The sequence below is a fragment of the Raphanus sativus genome, chromosome 5, assembly GCF_000801105.2.
Source record: "Raphanus sativus cultivar WK10039 chromosome 5, ASM80110v3, whole genome shotgun sequence".
Taxonomy (NCBI): domain Eukaryota; kingdom Viridiplantae; phylum Streptophyta; class Magnoliopsida; order Brassicales; family Brassicaceae; genus Raphanus; species Raphanus sativus.
The window spans coordinates 2,154,368-2,174,437 of record NC_079515.1 but is presented as its reverse complement, the minus strand read 5'-3'; the positions used below and the strand labels follow the sequence as shown (position 1 = coordinate 2,174,437).

Genomic DNA, 20,070 nt, shown 5'->3' with positions numbered 1-20,070 from the left:
AGCCATGTCATGTGCAGAGACACTCATGTGATCAACAGCTATTTAGATTAGGCAAAACTTCAAACGACAAAAGCCCATTATTAATCTCAACCATGCCAGTTTTTTTAACCCAATGTTTTTGGAACTTTCCGAATGTGCATATTATGTTTCGTATAGTTTCATTTTTCTATCAATAATGAAGAACCATCATATCAAACAAGGGTTAGAGATCGTAATCTTAAAATTTTATATTATTTGATCAGGGTTAGTCAAAAAACGTGATAGTAATAAAATTAAATAAATACAAGTACATTTTACCTAGAAAACGATTCCATTCTTCTTTTCTCCTAAGGAAAATATCATTATATTTATTAGATGACCAACTTTATTTTAGGTCACTTTAAATGCTCATCTATATGAAAAATGTGAATTCTTAAATAGTAGTATTATTTTAAGACAAAAGGAAAGAAAAGATAGGCAAGAGAGTTGTGTTTCATGTTATGTTTAGGCTTTAACAACAACAAGGAGCAATGATAGTAGTAAATGCGTCGAAGAAAAGTATCTGAAAATAAAAGTTTATATCATAGCTAGAAAAATGAATATTATATACTGTATTAAAAAGTAATTGAGATGTACATTTTAAAATAAGAGAAACCTATTGAGATCTGGCAGAAAACGTGATTATGTCTACTATAGTATATGAAATACGAGGCCTTCATCATAACCCAGACCCACTCTCCGTTTTCTATTATTATCTAGTTATATTATCGCTTAATTTTATATAACCAAATTTGTTTTTCAATGTAGACTTCTATTTATCCCTTAATTTATATAATGTTTTTTACGTTATAACTAATATTTTATAATGTACTCAGCTTATACTAGTTACCAAAATAATTGCGATATTTGTTGTGTTTGGTATATTTTAACTAATTTTATATCTTGTCATTCGTTTTTAGGTTTCCAACCTATAGTTGCGGCTATATATATAAAAATTGGAAAATTAGAAAACATAACACATTGCTAATTTGCTTAAGATTTGAGCTTATAAATCATCGAGAAAAGCTTTGTGAAATATTATTCTGTACATTTCATTTTCTCTTATCCGTCTCAACTTAAATAATGAGGGACTATATCGCGTGAAATATTTTTTTTGTCTAAGCTTAGGCTAACAAAATAAAATACATAAGATAATAAAAACTATTGCTCACTCCTTTCTTCTATTAAATTGAAGCAGAGACTTGCTCCTCTCTCTCTCTGACTCTGAAAAAGATGAAGTGGAGAAGTTAATGTTCACCAACTTGCTGTAAAGTCTGAAACTTTCTTCCTACTGTCAAGCTCGTCTCGCATTCTCCTTCTTCTCTGTTTATTTCTCTCTCAGCCTCTTTGTTAAGAAAGAAAGGTATCTTCCTCAGACGTCACATATCTGAATATTTTTGTATATGCAGTGATGTGTTCTCTTTGTTGTGTCCTTTAGAATGTGTTAAAATAACATTTTCTTGCTTTATGTTGTCCAGATTTTAGTTGGAAGTACAAGGAGTAGTCTTCTCAGATCTGGTAATAAAGAGAGAGAGAGAGAGAAAGAGATTTGAGTTTCTACTAATCTTTTTTTTTTCATTTCACCATACTGTTGAGAAAAAATGAGTAAAGAGGAGTTGATGAAGATCCAGGTTCGTTTACCGATTCTGATATTCCTTATGAATATTTTTATTTTCAACAAAATAATCTTCTCTTGAATATGTGAATTTTCATTTGTAGACCTGTGTTCTTAAAGTGAACATACACTGTGATGGATGTAAGCAGAAAGTCAAGAAAATCTTGCAGAAAATAGAAGGTAAAGAACAAAAAAAAAAATCAAACTCAAATAATCTCTTTTGACTTTCTTAAGATTTTGTCAAGATTGTTGACCAAAGTCTTGAAACTCATGTTGTGTGTTTTGTCTGAAACAATAAACTCATTTTGTGTTTTGTCTGAAAAAAAAACTCAGGTGTTTTCACGACCAAGATTGATTCAGACCAAGGGAAAGTGACGGTCTCTGGGAACGTAGATCCTTCTGTTCTCATCAAGAAGCTCGCAAAATCTGGTAAACATGCTGAAATCTGGGGAGCTCCAAAGGGTAACAACAACAACAATCAGAATCAATCACAGTTGGCCAATCAGATGAAAGGGATGCAGATAGACAATGGAAAAGGTGTCGGTGGAAAGAACAATAACAACAACAAAGGTCCAAAGAATGGCGGTGGAGGTGGCGGTGGAGGTGGGGGTGGAGGAGGCGGCGGAGGTAACAGTAATGGGCCGAAGATGGGTCAACAGCTGAGTCCACAGCAGATTCAGCAGCTTCAACAGATTCAGAAGATGAAAGGGTTTCAAGATCTGAAGCTTCCTCCACAGTTGAAGGATTCTAAGGGCTCTGTTGCTCCTCCTCCTGCGAACAAGAACCAGAACCAGAAAGGAGTGAAGTTCGATGTTCCTGAGGATGACGAGGATGATGATGAGTTCACTGATGACGATGAGTTTGATGATGAGTTTACTGATGACGACGAGTTTGATGATGACGAGTTCGGTGATCTCCCTCCTCCGTCTAATAAGATGAAGCCTAACATGATGATGCCTAACGCTCAGCAGATGATGATGATGAACGCTCAAAAGAACGCTATTCTTGGCGGTAAAGGAGCTCCTGGCGGTGGAAACGGCGGCGGCGGTGGTGGCGGCGGTGGTGGTAAAGGTGGTCCCGGCGGCGGTGGCGGTGGAAAAGGTGGTCCTGCTGGTGGCGGTGGGAACCAAAACCAGGGTGGAGGCAAGAACGGTGGTAAAAAACGGTGGTGGTGGTGGTGGACAACCACAAGATGGTAAAAGCGGCGGTGGAGGCGGTGGTCCAAACGCCGGAAAGAAGGGTAACGGTGGTGGTGGTGGTGGTGGGCCCATGGCTGGAGGACTGCCAGCAGGTTTCCGTCCAATGGGAGGCGGAGGACCACAAAACATGAACATGCCTATGGGTGGTCCAATGGGTATGGGTGGTCCAATGGGAAATATTCCGGCGGTTCAAGGATTACCGGCAACCGGCCAGGAGGTGGTGTACCACCTGGTTATTTCCAAGGAGCCGGGCCAGACCCGATGCAAATGCAGCAGCAGCAACAACAACAACAGTATTTAGCAGCGGTTATGAACCAGCAACGTGCCATGGGAAACGAACGGTTCCAACCAATGATGTACGCAAGGCCACCACCGGCAGTTAACTACATGCCACCACACCCGCATCAATATCCAAGCCCGTATCCGTACCCGTACCCGTATCCATATCCACCTCATGGGAATGATCAATACTCTCACGCCTTTAGCGATGAGAACACGTCAAGCTGCGATATTATGTGATTTAAAAATATCGAAAAAATAAAACTTGTGTATCCTTTCTTTTTTCTTTTGTATTCGACGGATAAAAAATCCTAAGTTCTTTTAGGTTGTTTGTGTTTCCAAGTTTGTGATAGTTTCACTAGTTTTTGTAGAATTCTAATATAAGATTTGGACGTTCGTTCGTCTATATATTAAGTTATATTGAAGTATTGTTTTTCTCCTTTCACTAATCTTTTTATTTGCTGATCAATAAATTAACGAACATACGATATTGCTGTGAGCAGATTCGGTAGATACCAAATCATGATTAGATATGAATATTCATACGTTTGGTATATAGTATTTTATTAACATATTTTTATATTTGACAAAAGTCGTATATAATAAGAAGATACGGAGTCATAATGGAATTGGAGTTGTGTCCCACGGACTGGACTATATAATAAAGATCCTTTTCCTCCACTATATATGGATCTTGCTTTAATTTCTTGTTGTTATTCTTAGTTCTGAATTAAATTAACAGAAAATAATACTATTTTTCTGCTGCCTGGTTTAAGGTAAAAAAAAAAAGGTGATGAAGAAAAGTCACCCTATTGGATTTATAATTCGAAAGTTAAAATGAAAACTCTTAAAGGTAGAAAAACTAGGTAAATAATAATCTGAATATAACGACATATAACTAATTTTGTGAATAATAATAACAAGAACTGGGTCGTGATCACGTTACATTTGTCTACCTAGTACATAAAAACTGGTCATCTATCTCTATCACCATTTCACGTCCGACGTAACCGTATCCACTCTCGTTTACACTATTGGACGGTATGGTTTTTGGTTATCAATCACTATTGCGCAACCAAATCAATTACATCCAATTTAACATTTTACCCACAAAAAAATCAATTACATTCATGACATGACTTTAATCCACAAAATATTTAGAATTATGTGGTATCACTAATGCCCATACGATGTCGAGTGATTAGTCTTTGATCCATATAGTATTCAAACTATGATAGATGAAGTGAGATATCATTTTCATCATGCATGGACATGATGGATTATCTATCATGCATGATGTCACATTGATGATGGTGGGACCGGCCTAGAGAACAAGTTGAAAGAGTTAAATGAAAGGCTATGTGGCAGCTAAGTGTAGCGTCAGTAGAGTTGTTCAGAAGTGCGTACGTCTTATCTTCTCCATGCTTCGTTTACATAACATACAATGATACAAACTTACCGATGCAGAATTTTTTTTTGGATTCGCCTTAGATTCTGCTTATTACGTTAACAGTTTTCCTTTTTGGCTGACATATTTTATCTTATATAGATCTATTTTCTCATGCTGATATAAGAAATCGTGAAATACATACACGCAGGATGATGTATAAAACATAATATACATATGCCGACAGAAGCAAATTGAAGTAAAAAAATATATATTTAGCAAAAAAAAAAAAAGTAAAAAATATATATTCAAGTATACTGGGGCTATAAAAAAACTACTACTGATCTGATCCAATAAATATATTTTAACCGATATATTTTCCAGGATGTATTTTATTATATTGAAATTTCTGTTTCCAAAGATAAGAAAATATATATAAATACATGGAAATGAATGAAGATTTATATGATCAAATGTAACTTTTAAACTTGACTGTTTCTTTTCTTACAAGGTTGTCTTGTTACAAAAACTATTGAAATTTATTTATTGTTTTTAGTATTGTATACTCCGTAAAGAGTGTTCAGGGTTCCTACACCTTTTCTGTATTATGCATTGATTAGATCCCCCGAAATTGAGCTTTTAGAGTTGAAAAGTGAAGACAAGTAATAAAAGTGAGCGACAAAGTGTGCGAGCAGCTCGAGATTCGACATTTGTTCATCTGTTGTTTGGTTACACCTCTAACTCTATCCTTCAGTTACTCCGTTTCCAGTCAAAACTCTGTACAGGTATTTGACAAAAACTACCCATCGTTTTCTCCTTTTCCTCTTTTGGGACCAATAGTTTCGAATTTACCTTTTTAATTATTTACCTTTTTCCAAAGAGATAGCTAGGCCCTCCTCCTTTTTTATCAACATCTCACTGAAATTATTTAGCCAATAATATCATTAATGTGTTGTCAGCTCAGCATTGTGACTGAATTGTTTACTCATCCGTCCAATTAACACACTAATTATCAGAACCAGGCTCAACTAGAGTCTAAATATGATTCTTTTGTTTACCAAATACTCCCTCTGTTCCTAATTAGTTGATGTTTTAAGACAAAACACACAGATTAAGGAAAATATTATTTTATTCTAAACACTTGATTAAAGAAAAAAAAGTAAAGCTACTCCTAGACTGAACACAAAGAGTCGCACGATATCTTTTTAACTTGGAGCCAAATTTTACATACATGACTTCGTGAACTGTATCTAAATATTGGAAAGAACAATTAATTAATTTAAAAATTAATCAGTAGAATATTTTATTAGTTTTTACCTTAAAAGTCTCAAAACATCAACTAAATTGAAACAAAATTTCCTTCCTAAAACATCAACTAATTAGGAACAGAGGGAGTATGATTCTTTTGTTTACCATCTTTCAATCATTACACAGCGTAATATACAAATTCCATTCCGCTATTGTATAAATTCACCACGTTGACAAATTTAAAAAGAAAAGATGCGTTTGTGAATATCAATCACTATTTAAGGAATATAAAAAGTTATGTAGAAAGATGCTTTACAAAAGTAAGTTACTGGTCCTAATTTGAAATCTTCTTATCTCTCCTCTTGCCTACTTTTGCTTGACATTCACTGTGTTTGTCAATATCCTCGATTTATTCCCAAACTGATATATGCATACATATATATGAATATATCCTTGGTTTTTAGAAACTTGATTAACATCAAAGTTGATGAAAAATAAGATTGAATGGCTCAAGTGAAGGTAGCATCAGAAGCAAGCAAATACCACTTTAACTATCCACATTCCACACAAAGGAATTGATGGTCTACTAATAGTCTAATATTAACCCTGGTGTCAAATCAATAATTGGACCACACACCTTCTCACATAGTCACATGCATGTTAGTTATCTAAATATATAATCCTGATTAACGTAGTCGAAAATTCAACAACCTAACAATTTTCACTTCACTAAATTTATCAAAGGCTTTCCTGCGTAAACTTAAAATACCCTGTTAACTGTTCACTTGATTATGCAGATTGCAGTTGGACACCGACACTAAAATCCAAGAAGAATGTGGGTATATTCAAGAAGAATCTACACCTATAAAAGCTCGTACACGTTTTTTATATACAAGCTAATTAGTAGTGGTCGAAAAGAAATTCAATGTACAAGCTAATTAGTAATGGCCAAAAAGTTAAGGGAGGAGTGGGTGCTAATATCATTTTCGTTTATATCCACTCAAATTTATACTCATTATTAAACGAGATCTGAGAGAGAGAAAATCAACAGAAGGACGACCGCGGTCACGAGCACAACAGGTAAACATACATAAAAAGAGAGTTTAGAACATGAGTTTAATAATGAGAGGAACTGAGATTTTTTGTTGGGTCAATACTGATTGATGTAAAGCATATAAATAACATATGTTTAACAACTCGAACTGTGCCACATTTTGGGATAATGATCGTTTGTACATACATTATGCTCTTTTTGCATTAAAATAATACATGTTTATGTTCATGCGTCAATTATTATGTATCTTACTATTGTACTAAACCTAATATTATATGATCCAAAAGACATGTCTTTGTAATGTGTATGATTGACTCAGTAATGCGTCCAATAATAAGTTGACGCATGTATATCTACCATGTTTATGCGTCAATTATTACATATGTATTATATTAGTAATACTAGCTAAGTAATACTATTATTAAAAAAACCTTAATTATGCCCTCTCATTTGCTTTTTTCCTTTTTGTTTTATAATTCAACAACGATTATTTCATCACTGACTCTTCTTTTAAATCAATACTCTCTGGTCATTTTAAAAAGCAAAATCCTAGATAAGGATGTTTGATGTGGATACAAAAATATAATTGATTTCTGTTGAATGAGAAAGAGATAAACATCATATACAATATATTTCCATAGATTAATTACAGTACTAATCTATTTAGCATATAACACACAATGTAGTAATGTTAACATCGTTTGTATACTCCGGAATTTATTTAGATATTAAAGGGGTTCACGTGCATTTACACGAAGAAAGAGATCTCTATATTTAGTTTATTATAATATTTAACATGTCATCATACTATTATTGTGGATGTATGTTTATCTTCGTACCCACGATTCCATTGTTTGGGTCAAGAAATGCATATTATAGCTCAAGTACTTGGAACAGAGTAAGAAGGAGGGATATGAAGTGCATCGTCTGACAAAGAGTTGGCTAAACGAGGAATAAAAATGAAAAGAGATCAAGGGAAAGCTTGACTATCCCGGGGAATGTCGTCGAAACTCATTAGAATCATCATCCAAAACTAGTAGCCTGATTACGAGAGAGCTTGACACTCCAACAAGACATAAAGTTCACGGAAATTCTCGGCCGAGGCTTGCAATAAGGATACGTGCATCGCACAAGCTCAGCCGTAAATGCAGAAGACATATTGTTTAATACATATAGTTCTTCCCACATTATGTTTGTATTATTGGTTTTCAAAATTCATACGATTCATAATTTGCATAAGTTTGTTATCTTTTTGTTCGACCTACAAAATTCGAAAACATAAGGCTCGGCATACTCGTAAGAAATTTTGAGCATGCATAATGTACAAGTCTTCTATACTACCGTATCGTTTCAAAAAACAAGAAAATTAAATTACTCGAAGAAAAAAAATATTCTAATTAAAGATTAGAATCCAATATATGATGTGGAACTAATGAACTAGTTAGAACATAATTTGTGATGATTTATTATGGAAAAATACAAATTCGATTTGAGTTCGGACACAACAACATAAAAAAGTGTGCACCAAATTTTAGCGCAAAAAAATACAACATAAAAAGTGATAAGGGTATTATAGGAGCTTATTTCTAGCAAAGTGTTAAGTATGCTCATGTAACGATGCACGTAAGCACATTGGTTTAGTTGGTAGATACGATGGCTTCAGGCACAAAACTTTTCTGAACTTCAAGGGTTAGTTCCTCCAAGCTTAAGTGACACTCCAGTCCTATCTGCGTGTGCAAATTTAATTATCTTAAGCCTAAATTTGTATAAGAAAGCAACACATTGAAATTAATGTTATGTGATCCATATATATTCATGTAGATGTAAATATGTGTACCTTGACAACGAAGAAGTATAAGACAGACTCCTCCATGCTGCTAATGTTGAGATGAAGAACCTGGAAAGAGAGTTTCTCCAAGACTGATATGATCCTCACCAGCTGGCCGTCAATTCTCCAAGAGACAACTCTGAGTACAACGTTAGAGCCTGAGATTTTGGCTTCAACGTTTGCATGATGGGAGTTGGAACATGCTCCCACTTCCTTGAAAGTGCTCGTGGTCATTACATTCTCGATTTGACTAAATGGCATTCTGGTGGTTGCGTTGGGGGCGGCAGCTAACAAGGATGGCTCGAGTGTTTTGTGATCACAAGGAAAAGAAGGCGGGCTTAGTGTCTTTCGACGTTTCTTGGACTCGAGAACTTGCACCAATTGCTGCATCTCTTTGATGAACTCTATCACTCCTCCGATTATTGAAGCTTGATCTCCCTGATCATACCAATCAATCATTGAAAACAAGATCATAAATATGAGTAGATTTGTGCATTCGTACAAACTATAAGACATAGTCAATCATACCACATATAAACTAGAGAAGAAACCGATAGAGTATATATAGTATGGCAGGTACAACATATATATTTCTAAAAAAAACATATATATTTCACCAAAGTTTGTAAGTTCCGAATATCCGTTATAAGAATGACCATGCATGATCCATTACAAATCCAATTAAACTTTTGATTTGCATACAAATCACTTTTGGGGTCTTGAAAAATAAATTATTCGAGAAAGTTCAATTATCCTAAAAATCAAAATTTTCAAGTATCTCAAATTAGACCATCTGAAATTACGTCAACACTAAAATCACCGATCTTTAATTAAAAGAAAAAAAAACCCAATCTGGATATAATTCAGTATGGAGGGAAGGATCTATAACAACAAACTTACTCTTTTGATGTAGAAACAAGGTGTCAAAGAACGAAGGGATTTAAGATGCTCGTTCATTTGTCTTCTTCGATTCCTCTCAACAGCGATATGAGACATGATCTTTGATTAATATTCAAATTATATCTGTTCTACGGTTCTTATCTATAAAGAAGAAGATGATCGCCTTCCACTTTTCGACACATTCTTTAAAACAATGTGGTATTTATACAGCCGCAACAAGGAGAGAGAGTTAGGGTTTAGAGTTTCTTTTCCGAGGGTTCATAAATGCACTATGTCGCTGTCTCGTGACATTCTTTTGTCTCTTTACTAACTTCTTCTCTCTTTCTTATTACAATCAATATGTATAAGTACAAAGTAGAGAAAGGTATGCATACGCTAAGATACGTCACGTTTGTGAAGTTGGATACATTTACATTTACATTCACTGCGTGAAGTCTTTTATGATTTTATATATACATCGTATTTTCATTTAGAGTAGTGCATGCCTTTGCACCACCTTCTTTTACTTTTAGTTTCTACCCTTGTGCCTCTTTTTAATTCTTAGTTACCGCGTTTCCTTACCAAAACAAAGAAGTTTAAAACGTTTTTATGTACACAAAGGTTACAACGAAATCAGAGTCGGACGTATACAAATCTTTTTTGTAAATAGTACTGGTGGAAAAATACTAGTTAAATTAGTAAATTCTCCCAAGTTCAGACAATTTAGAAGCAGTAGCGTATGACGTAATTTTTTATACGTAAGTGATTTATCATGATTGTCCAAATCTTTGGCTTATATTTACATATTCTTGAGTACTTAATCTAGATTCATCTATCCAATGGATTTTATAAGATTAGAACAAACGACAAAATAATTAGACTATATGTATAATATATACACGATCGCATCGTTCTCCGTTGTGTTTCCAATTGGAAAGCCATGCTAATGTTTTTATAAATCAGTTGCGTGAAATATACTCTACCAAACAATAAAATGAAATAGACTCTACAAGAAAAGAAAAAAATGATATAACCTTTGTAGCAAATTTAAGTTGTTCAAGGTTTTTCATGAGTCTCAGCTACCTCGACGGCTCATTAAGATTCCTCCCGAAAACTGGTATTCTTATTTGTTGTTCAAGGTTTTATTTATTCTGAAATTTTCGGCTTCGTTTATTAACTCGTGAAAAATACATGTTCGAAACTTTATTTTACAAGGTTTCAACATAGCCAAAAATGTTGTTAGTGAACATTAACCTAACCAAAAATGTTGTTATATCGCGATAGCTTTTTCCTTTATGCAACATGCTATTATTAAATAACAAAGTGCAAAGATGTAAGGAGAAAATAAAAACAAGTTCTACCCTAATTAAGTCCCAACAATGTAGAAATTCAGTTAAAAAAAACAATGTAGAAGCTTAAAAAAATAGTCTTTGACATATGTTTGTATGCTACATTATGTATACGGCATGCAAAGGTGCATGCCCCCATTTAATTAAAATATTAATATTTAGGAGTAGTAATTCAACTCCAGCATTGCTATTCAATTTGCCCATGGTTTATCACGTTATATAATAGTCGTGTTCTCAGAACCGGACCGGACCGGCCGGTCGGACCGGTCCAACCGTGAATCGGTAAATAAGCCGAATCCGGGTTGAACTAAAACTCAGATTTAACGTAAACCGCCAAAACCGGTCAAAAACCGGCAAAATCGACAACTCGGGTCAATACAAAAACCCGGTTCAACCAAATACTGAACATAATTTCATAAATTTAGATGTATAAATGGTAACATTTTATTTGATTCCAGATTTTTAGTCTTACGTTTCAAACCAAAATCGTTTCTTTCTCTTTTTAGTTTTTTTTACAGTATTTCCTTTTCACTACCCATACATACTATATTTTGAATGTCATTCACGTTATTTCATTCCATGTTGGCTACTATATATTTATTACTCGTAAACGTTGATTCCCATTTAGTATTAGAATATTGGTATGCATCGTTTATAATTTATTACTTTAGTTGGTTATATTTATATATAAACAATAGTGGTTCCAATTACTTACATATTTCTTAGTGTATTTTCATTTTTGTAACATTGTTACATATATATACATATATTTAAAATATATATTAAATTGAAAAAACTTAAAACCCGGTTGAACCGGTTAGACCGGTCCGACCAATCATCCAGTAACAGCACCGAATCAATGACCGGTCCGGTTTTCAAAACATTGTATAATACTCATCGACAATGCTAGCAATAAGAAGGTACAGAGAGAAAAAATCGTTTTTCCAAGATACGTGTTTGCATAATAAGCAAGTATGCACAAGTAGCTCATACAAACAAACAGAGAATTTGATTGTATTGTATTCTACTTATCAAACAAAAACTAACTTAAGAATCTTATCTCATAAAATTCTGATTTTTCTTTTCATTTTTGTTTCTTTGGAAAGCACACATTGTTTTTTCATAAACGTTATACTTATATGTAAACTATCTTATGACGACCTTTACAATGTAATGAGTCTAGAGACAATCCAATGATTTGAAGTGCAATGCAACTATACAAGGGTCGAAGACCAGACCAAAACTAATTCATTCTGGTTTGATATTGATCAAGTACATTTCATTGTAGTAACAGAGAGGAGTGTAGTATCTGCGTTTTTATTTATTTCACTCGGCAAATGGACATGGCAAATAGCTCACCATCAATAATAGTTCACAAGAAAAATCATTCAAATCACGAAACAATGAGATTTTTATTTGGTCATCATGGGGGTCATGAGACTTCTTCATAATCTCTTGGGAGTTCATGACACTATCTTCTTATCAGTTGAAGAAAGAATCCGCATCATGTACTGCATGAAACCAAAACAAACAGAACAGAATAGATTGTATCAATACTAGTTAGATTACAAGGGAAAACTGTACCCCATCACAGAGTCTAAGAATCAGTAAGGAAGATTTTAAAAGAGACGAGTATTCTCTATATACACACACTAAGAAACAGTGATATATATATACATACCTTTGATGGAATTTTCAAATTGCTGAAGCTGAGAAACGAAACCAAAGTTAGGCAATGCTTGGGGACGTCTACTCTTAACGAGCTCCATAGCTTTAGAGAAACCCATACCATGCTTTCTCATCAAATAAGCCACAACTATAGTCACACTTCAAGCAAAATAAAAATTTCAAATTGCTGTTAGTACACATAACAGAGAGATGACAACAACTAATAGGCTAAGAGAAAAACTATAAATTGTCCACATAACATGTAACATGTTCATTGCCATATCACACAAAAGACACAGCCTTTATGCCAAAAACAGAGACTAACAAAGAAAGAAAGAAAGTCACCTCCTTGAGATCCCCATGAAGCAATGAACCAAAACACCACCTCCAGATTGAATAGCTTGGTCGATGAATCCATAACACTCATCGAAATACACAGTCAAATCTGTCTCTGATCTGTCCACGACTTAACCCCCTCAAAGAAAACAAAAAAAGGTTACAACTTTAAACAGTTCAACAAGAGAGGGAACATGAAGAAGGAGGCACCAACCTTCGATGACTTTATAGACAAAGTCGTCAGGGTACGGAGGGGACAAGGCAACAGCTATGGTTAAGACATGAGTGACGTTGGAGGCTTTGAGCAAATCCTTGTTGTTTGCTTCAGCTACTGAGCCTATGAACAGTCCCTGTTGGATTTGGCTGAGATCGTTGCCTCCTTCCAGTAGCTTCTGTGTATTGGCTTCTCCCACTCCGAAGAGATCTACCACTTTCTCCATCCTCTCGACTCCACTTGGATGTCTTACTTTCCACCAACACCCAGAGAATATAGGGTTGAACAAAAAGGTGAACAAAGAGAAACAAATCTAGTAATGCTAAACTAAGCAACGAGCACCAGTGGTCTAGTGGTAGAATAGTACCCTGCCACGGTACAGACCCGGGTTCGATTCCCGGCTGGTGCAGTTTTTGCTTGGTTTTGGGCCGTGAACTTTTTCATTTTTTCCGCAAACCAATGGACTTTTTTATTTATTAGACCCAGATAAATTCGAGAAGGCCGCCTATGTGTTACACTACTAGCTCAAAATGGTTAATAGATGGATTAACATTAGATTATGAATATTGAATCCAATCTCAAAACATATAAACATATCAGAATTCTGACAAAGTAAAATGGTTGACAGTGATGAACTAGAACTATAAGACCATTGTACACAGTTTATACGAATCTCATATATATTAGATTGATTTCCCATGTTTGTCTATATAAACCCTTATTATTTTTCTAGAAGAAAGGTTTGTTGTGGAACCAAGCGAGCCTGGCCTATGTATTGACTTGTGTAAGATCTCGAAATCAAATATTTTGGGACTCACATGTCCAACAATTTTATTTGGATCATTTTTGTTTGATCTTCATATTCTTAATCAAGAATTTGTTTATTGGTTCACTTACAAAACACCAAACCGAAGAAAGAAATATTGGCACGGAAGAAGTAGAAGTGAACAAACCTATGTTTTTGAAGAAAAAAAATTAAGAGTCAATATTTCCGTAGGAAGATAACTTGATAAGAAAAATGCATGACTTACAAAACACCAAACTAAAACGAATAAATATTGGTAAAGATTATGTAAAAATGAGGAACACAAGAAAAGTGTTGAGCACCTTCCTCTCCTTTCAAACTCCTCATCCAAAAACAAAGAAGAACTCATCCTTTTTTTTGTTAGATTACACTTTTTCCATCTTCTTTGCATTTTTCTCTCTGTCTCTCTTTTTGTTCCATCAGATCATTCATAAAGCCAATCCAGCCACTTGGTGACTGTCCTCAATCGATTCCTTGTTCACCATCTTGAGGGAGAAGACAATGAGTGTTGAGGTACGGTCAAGAGTCTTTGACCAAGAAGCTGGCTCAACTCTAGCTTCGTTGAGAGATGGCGATCCGTCGACACAAAGGGGTTTTCGATGTATCCCTTATGAATTAGATCTCAATCCCCTACGCATTGTAAGAAAAAAATTTCAAAAGCTAATAGTTAAGAAAATGCACAGATTTGGATACAATTTCTATATGTTCATTTACATTATTTATACACATTGATATATGATATCACTAAGATGTCCTAAAACATAAAACTAAAAGAAATGTAAGTATATCACATACTTTTGCTAAAGCATAAAACTAAATAGATCATTTTACAAATAAAACAAATGTTTTGATATATACTGCTAATTTATCCGCAACAATAATGCGTAGGTAGTAGCGGAATTGGTGGGGACATTCATTCTAATGTTCAGCGTGTGTGGGGTCATAAGCAGTACTCAGTTGTCCGGCGGTCATGTCGGATTGCTAGAGTACGCCGCGACGGCTGGTCTATCGGTGGTTGTCGTAGTTTACTCCATCGGTCACATCTCCGGCGCCCATCTCAACCCTTCCATCACCATTGCTTTCGCCCTCTTTGGCGGATTCCCATGGTCTCAGGTACCTCCATATATCCTCTTAATTACATTAGGCGTTTGACCAGCTACTTTACATGCAAACGCAAACGCAAACGCAGTAAACAACCGCAGTTTTTGATACAATACCTTTAAATAAAAGCCACCGTGACCGTGATAATACAAAATAAATAGTATATAGTAGCTCTTGAACGTGGTTGTTATCGTCAGGTTCCGTTATATATAACGGCGCAGACGATGGGGGCAACGGCGGCAACGTTAGCTGGGGTGTCAGTCTACGGAGTAAACCCTGACCTAATGATAACAAAACCTGCGTTAAGCTGCGTTTCTGCGTTTTTCGTTGAACTCGTTGCTACGAGCATCGTCGTCTTTCTAGCCTCCGCGTTGCATTGTGGTCCTCATCAAAATGTAAGTGACCAAAGAGACTGATGAGTTCAATGATATATATAGCTTAGTGATCCTCACAGTCTGAAGAAAAGTACACACTTGTATGCTTTCAAATCTACATTCTCCGATTAAAGAAGTGTATGTTAATGTTATTTAATGTACAGTTGAGTAATTTGACGGGGTTGGTGATTGGAGCAGTCATATCCCTTGGAGTGCTTATTACCGGGTACCAACTTAATTCAGTCACCAATATGTGTTCTGTCGTTTTTGTTTGCCTTAGCATACGACGTTACATTTTACGTCTAATATTTAGAATATTTTATGAAAAACATGGAATGTTTTAGTATAAATTCAAATGTAAATCCTAAACGTTTTCTTGGAATACGGTATGGCCAGACCGATTTCGGGAGGATCGATGAACCCAGCTCGATCACTAGGACCGGCGGTGGTGGCATGGGATTTTGAGTATATATGGGTTTACATGACTGCTCCGGTGATCGGAGCCATTATCGGTGTTTTGACATACAGAACTATTAGCCTCCAAAGCAGGCCTTCTCCACATTCCCCTCCAGTCTCTTCGCTTTTACGCTGACCGACCATTCAGCTCAAATCCTAGTATGATATCTAATTAAGTTATAACCTTAATTACTCCCCAAATAAACCTTATTACTCTACCTCTTAATGTAGCCCGTTATGCCTATATGGAGCCTCGATTGATACTACTAGTGAATTCTAATGTTTGCTTGGATATTCATATTTTACAAGAATCCATTTTAAGTTCTTATTAATATATGAAATGTCTATATTAATATGAAGCATTTTTATTATTTTAATCTATATTTTAATTTTAATAGGGGTGTTTGTATTAAAAATGGGAATGAAATGCAGAGGCAAATGAAAACATAGAGCATCTTGCTCTCGCGCAATACACGAATTGTGATATAAAAATGGGGTAAATTCTTCCAATAATCTAACATATTTTTAAAAATGAAAAGAAATTCATATAACAACTCCAATCCTTTCATTAGTTTATAAGAACACACTAGAATACCCAGAACACCCATACTATATTTAAACGACGCCACGAAACATAAATTAGACAATAACATAAATATTTATTATCCCAACTAAAAACTTAGTGGCCGCAGCCTCTACGACTTGGACCAGAAGCTAACTTACGACCCAACGAAAAATTCACCTTCTTCTCCTTGTAGTTCCCAAACTCATCTCTTGAAGCTTCTTCTGTCACATTCGTTCTCATTGCTTCTTTGCAAAATCTCGATCCACGACCACAACCATGATTAGTAGCCATGGCAAGGGAACAAGCAAAGTAGGTGACCAAGATGAACACAACTTTAAGAAGCCTCTTATCTCCATCTTCCTGCTATAAATCGAGATACTACTCGGTAAACTATTGATTCTTAACAATCATTTTTATATATGCATGTTTATAGATTTTGTTTTGTTTCTAAGTGAGTTATTGCATATTTAGTTAAATGGGTCATGGTTTGATGACTGAGCGAGTGAATAGTCCATGAATAGTATGTTTAGGTTGCTAGGTTGTATTCAATTATATTTTAGAATTTCTAATTCAAGTACAAAAGTAAAATCTCATTAATATGATGTGTCTGAGTCTGATATTATAACTTTAAACCATGTGTGCCTAGCTATAACTTATTTTCAACAATATATATACAAAACTCGATGGCGATTTCGAGTAATTATTCAATAATAAGAAGCAACTATTTTGATACGGTACGAGGCTAACTTGAGTAAAGTTCTCTAAATAATCTGAGAACTGTACGTAGTACGTGGTTGAGAACATTAATTTTATAGGTGAAAATATTTATAGAGAAATAAATTGTATAAATAATCCGATCGCTCATATTGTTGAAGTGTTAAATTTTGGAAAATGAGAGAGAGAGTACTAAGAAAACAGAGTCCAATCTTACCTATGACAAAATAATTGTTAAACATAAAATCATGCAACCCATCGCCCATCGTCGCGAGACATATCTCAGCCCCAAAGGAAGCAGAAACGCTGCAAGAAACGTGATAGGTCTCAAAGACTTAAGAGAACAAAAGTAAAATCTCATTAATATGATGTGTCTGAGTCTGATATTATAACTTTAAACCATGTGTGCCTAGCTATAACTTATTTTCAACAATATATATACAAAACTCGATGGCGATTTCGAGTAATTATTCAATAATAAGAAGCAACTATTTTGATACGGTACGAGGCTAACTTGAGTAAAGTTATCTAAATAATCTGAGAACTGTACGTAGTACGTGGTTGAGAACATTAATTTTATAGGTGAAAATATTTATAGAGAAATAAATTGTATAAATAATCCGATCGCTCATATTGTTGAAGTGTTAAATTTTGGAAAATGAGAGAGAGAGTACTAAGAAAACAGAGTCCAATCTTACCTATGACAAAATAATTGTTAAACATAAAATCATGCAACCCATCGCCCATCGTCGCGAGACATATCTCAGCCCCAAAGGAAGCAGAAACGCTGCAAGAAACGTGATAGGTCTCAAAGACTTAAGAGAACAAGAACACAAGTTACTTCAATTTTCTTTTTCATAAGACAATAGTCTCTTAAATACAATAGAAAGTACAACTGATAACTGCCTACTAAACAAATAGGGAACGTGAAGAAGTGGGAAACAATCCCAGAATATAGGAGACACATCTCAGACCACGTCACTCTTGGTTTACTTTGGTTATGATTTATGGTTATGATCTTATCAATTACCAAATGATAGGTCTCAAAGACTTAAGAGAACAAGAACACAAGTTACTTCAATTTTCTTTTCACTAGTGTTATCTCCCGTGCTTCGCACGGATACCTAATATTGTGTTATAATATACAATAGATATAAATGTCATTTTGAATTTTACATAAGTTTGAGTGAAAATAAATATTAATATGAAGGATATATAATTCAGGGTACAAATAAATAAAACATTATGTGAAAATAAAATGTTATTTTGAAGATTATGCTTATTGGTAAACTTAAAATTATAATTTTGTTGTTTACAGTCTAATATAGACACAAAATAAACATCGTATATTAGTATATTTTTCAAAACCAATAAAGCATTACATATGAAAAAAATGAAACTGAGGAATATAAAATAAAATTGTGATGAAATGTTTTTTAGTTATTATCATATTTATTATTAAAAAGAATATAAAAATATCAATTATAATTCTGATCTTCGTCTCTTTTTTTCTCTGCCTCTGCTCTAGTCTTTCTTTTTTTGTAACACGATCTTTGTCTCTTAAAAATAACTTTTTCGTAATATTCTTTTACATCTCATTGTGTTGTCCCCAGTCCCTACGTGTCTTGCCAAAGAGTAAACACATGAGAAACTCACTAAAATACCATTCTCAGTTATGTAAAATGTAGAAACCGTAAGTTTAATACGCTCGGTTCCGTCTATATAATCGTCTTGCTTATCAACTTTAGAACCATGATCTCCCGTACTCATCGTCGAAGCCCTCAACCCATTCCGGGATTAAAAACATTTCCAAAACATCCACCGATAAACAACGTAACGAACCACACGACCACCAATGAAAAACCTTATTGATTATTCTTGAGAACACGAACAGAGACTTCTAAAAACTGAATCATAACCCAATAAGAATGAATAAGAAAGACAATCCACATACAGCCATTATGATTTTTCCCTTCCCCAGAAAATAAATCTCATACCTGATAATCTGGTGTTGGGAATGTTCTTTCCAAAATCGTCATTTCTCCCCGATCAGTCCAAACTTTCATGTCAGTAAAATAGATGTCTATGAATAAACTTGTAACGTCCAGCATCTTCGTCTGATCTCCTCTTGCTGCAGCACTGTAGTCCGAAAACTCCAAATCATCGTCGTTTGATGAAATTTTTCCTGATTCCTTTCTCGCCACCGTCTCGTTCCTTGTTCCTCAATTCTTTCAGAAAGCCCGATCAATTCCTCATAGCTGCCTGCATGAACTCCAAATTTCGACATCGCCGCCACCTCTTTCTGGCTAGAAGAAGAGATTTCAGAGAGAACAAATGGACTGACAATTTCTGATCGTGAGTTAAATCTTGAAAAAGATTAACTGTTTTAGGGATCGAGAGATCATGGATGGAGTGCCAGAAATTTTCGGGATTTTATTTTTTTATATAAGTTAAATAAATAAAAATCAACAAAAACTATTTGCGCAAAAAATTTCATTTAAGTTTTTTTATTTAAAATTAAAATAATATCCACTTGTCAAGATTTTATTGGTAAGCCGACTTGTGCTTTAGTATATAGGGATAAGACAATAGTCTCTTAAATACAATAGAAAGTACAACTGATAACTGCCTACTAAACAAATAGGGAACGTGAAGAAGTGGGAAACAATCCCAGAATATAGGAGACACATCTCAGACCACGTCACTCTTGGTTTACTTTGGTTATGATTTATGGTTATGATCTTATCAAAACGGAGGCTCTTTCATAGAATCATATGTTATTTATCCACTTATATTAGTGAAAATTGAGTATTATTCTCTTATATATATGTTAGAACTGAGCAATGAGATCCGTCCTCTACTCTGTCACTACTTTGGAACCTGAGAATATCAATACAAAAAGTAAAACCAGTAGGAAGAAAACCTTAGATCATTGCTTAAGAAAAAAGATGGACGATGCTTTTTGCATCAATTATTATTAA

At 34.6% G+C, this 20,070-nt stretch overlaps 5 protein-coding genes and 1 non-coding gene across 6 annotated transcripts; 3 read left to right on the top strand and 3 right to left on the bottom strand.

The window, feature by feature from the left end:
- Window positions 1–1,050: 1,050 nt before the first annotated feature.
- LOC108861672 (heavy metal-associated isoprenylated plant protein 32) lies at window positions 1,051–3,539 on the top strand. Its single transcript, XM_018635598.2, is given in 6 exon segments — window positions 1,051–1,381; window positions 1,497–1,649; window positions 1,738–1,813; window positions 1,967–2,802; window positions 2,804–3,046; window positions 3,049–3,539. Coding segments are annotated over 5 exon segments (1,488 nt in total). The 5' UTR covers window positions 1,051–1,381; window positions 1,497–1,619; the 3' UTR covers window positions 3,352–3,539.
- A 4,730-nt stretch (window positions 3,540–8,269) lies between these two features.
- On the bottom strand, window positions 8,270–9,689 carry LOC108859068 (transcription factor MUTE). Its single transcript, XM_018632915.2, has 3 exons — window positions 9,529–9,689; window positions 8,638–9,066; window positions 8,270–8,527 (listed from the first exon to the last, which is right to left on the bottom strand). The coding sequence occupies exons 1-3, from the start codon at window positions 9,622–9,624 to the stop codon at window positions 8,438–8,440; spliced, it is 615 nt and encodes a 204-aa protein (XP_018488417.2). The 5' UTR covers window positions 9,625–9,689; the 3' UTR covers window positions 8,270–8,437.
- A 2,468-nt stretch (window positions 9,690–12,157) lies between these two features.
- LOC108859064 (dual specificity protein phosphatase 1B) lies at window positions 12,158–13,352 on the bottom strand. Its single transcript, XM_056986492.1, has 4 exons — window positions 13,075–13,352; window positions 12,870–12,990; window positions 12,538–12,683; window positions 12,158–12,367 (listed from the first exon to the last, which is right to left on the bottom strand). The coding sequence occupies exons 1-4, from the start codon at window positions 13,298–13,300 to the stop codon at window positions 12,339–12,341; spliced, it is 522 nt and encodes a 173-aa protein (XP_056842472.1). The 5' UTR covers window positions 13,301–13,352; the 3' UTR covers window positions 12,158–12,338.
- A 60-nt stretch (window positions 13,353–13,412) lies between these two features.
- Window positions 13,413–13,483, top strand: TRNAG-GCC (transfer RNA glycine (anticodon GCC)). The gene has a single exon. It is a non-coding gene; the product is annotated as a tRNA-Gly (tRNA).
- A 681-nt stretch (window positions 13,484–14,164) lies between these two features.
- On the top strand, window positions 14,165–16,189 carry LOC108857916 (probable aquaporin NIP7-1). The gene is made up of 5 exons (XM_057010262.1): window positions 14,165–14,518; window positions 14,768–14,992; window positions 15,178–15,375; window positions 15,519–15,580; window positions 15,751–16,189. The coding sequence occupies exons 1-5, from the start codon at window positions 14,381–14,383 to the stop codon at window positions 15,944–15,946; spliced, it is 819 nt and encodes a 272-aa protein (XP_056866242.1). The 5' UTR covers window positions 14,165–14,380; the 3' UTR covers window positions 15,947–16,189.
- A 55-nt stretch (window positions 16,190–16,244) lies between these two features.
- LOC108859065 (uncharacterized) lies at window positions 16,245–16,786 on the bottom strand. Its single transcript, XM_018632913.2, has 2 exons — window positions 16,781–16,786; window positions 16,245–16,735 (listed from the first exon to the last, which is right to left on the bottom strand). The coding sequence occupies exons 1-2, from the start codon at window positions 16,784–16,786 to the stop codon at window positions 16,490–16,492; spliced, it is 252 nt and encodes an 83-aa protein (XP_018488415.2). The 3' UTR covers window positions 16,245–16,489.
- Window positions 16,787–20,070: the final 3,284 nt, after the last annotated feature.

Coding starts and splice junctions, on each gene's coding strand:
- LOC108859068 (XM_018632915.2), bottom strand. CDS start 9,624: ATGTCTCATATCGCTGTTGAGAGGAATCGAAGAAGACAAATGAACGAG. Junction 9,067..9,528: donor CTTGTTTCTACATCAAAAGA/GTAAGTTTGTTG, acceptor TGGTATGATCAG/GGAGATCAAGCTTCAATAAT. Junction 8,528..8,637: donor TATACTTCTTCGTTGTCAAG/GTACACATATTT, acceptor TTGCACACGCAG/ATAGGACTGGAGTGTCACTT.
- LOC108859064 (XM_056986492.1), bottom strand. CDS start 13,300: ATGGAGAAAGTGGTAGATCTCTTCGGAGTGGGAGAAGCCAATACACAG. Junction 12,991..13,074: donor TGTCTATAAAGTCATCGAAG/GTTGGTGCCTCC, acceptor GAGGGGGTTAAG/TCGTGGACAGATCAGAGACA. Junction 12,684..12,869: donor TTCATGGGGATCTCAAGGAG/GTGACTTTCTTT, acceptor TTTTGCTTGAAG/TGTGACTATAGTTGTGGCTT.
- LOC108857916 (XM_057010262.1), top strand. CDS start 14,381: ATGAGTGTTGAGGTACGGTCAAGAGTCTTTGACCAAGAAGCTGGCTCA. Junction 15,376..15,518: donor ATTGTGGTCCTCATCAAAAT/GTAAGTGACCAA, acceptor TTTAATGTACAG/TTGAGTAATTTGACGGGGTT. Junction 15,581..15,750: donor CTTGGAGTGCTTATTACCGG/GTACCAACTTAA, acceptor CGGTATGGCCAG/ACCGATTTCGGGAGGATCGA.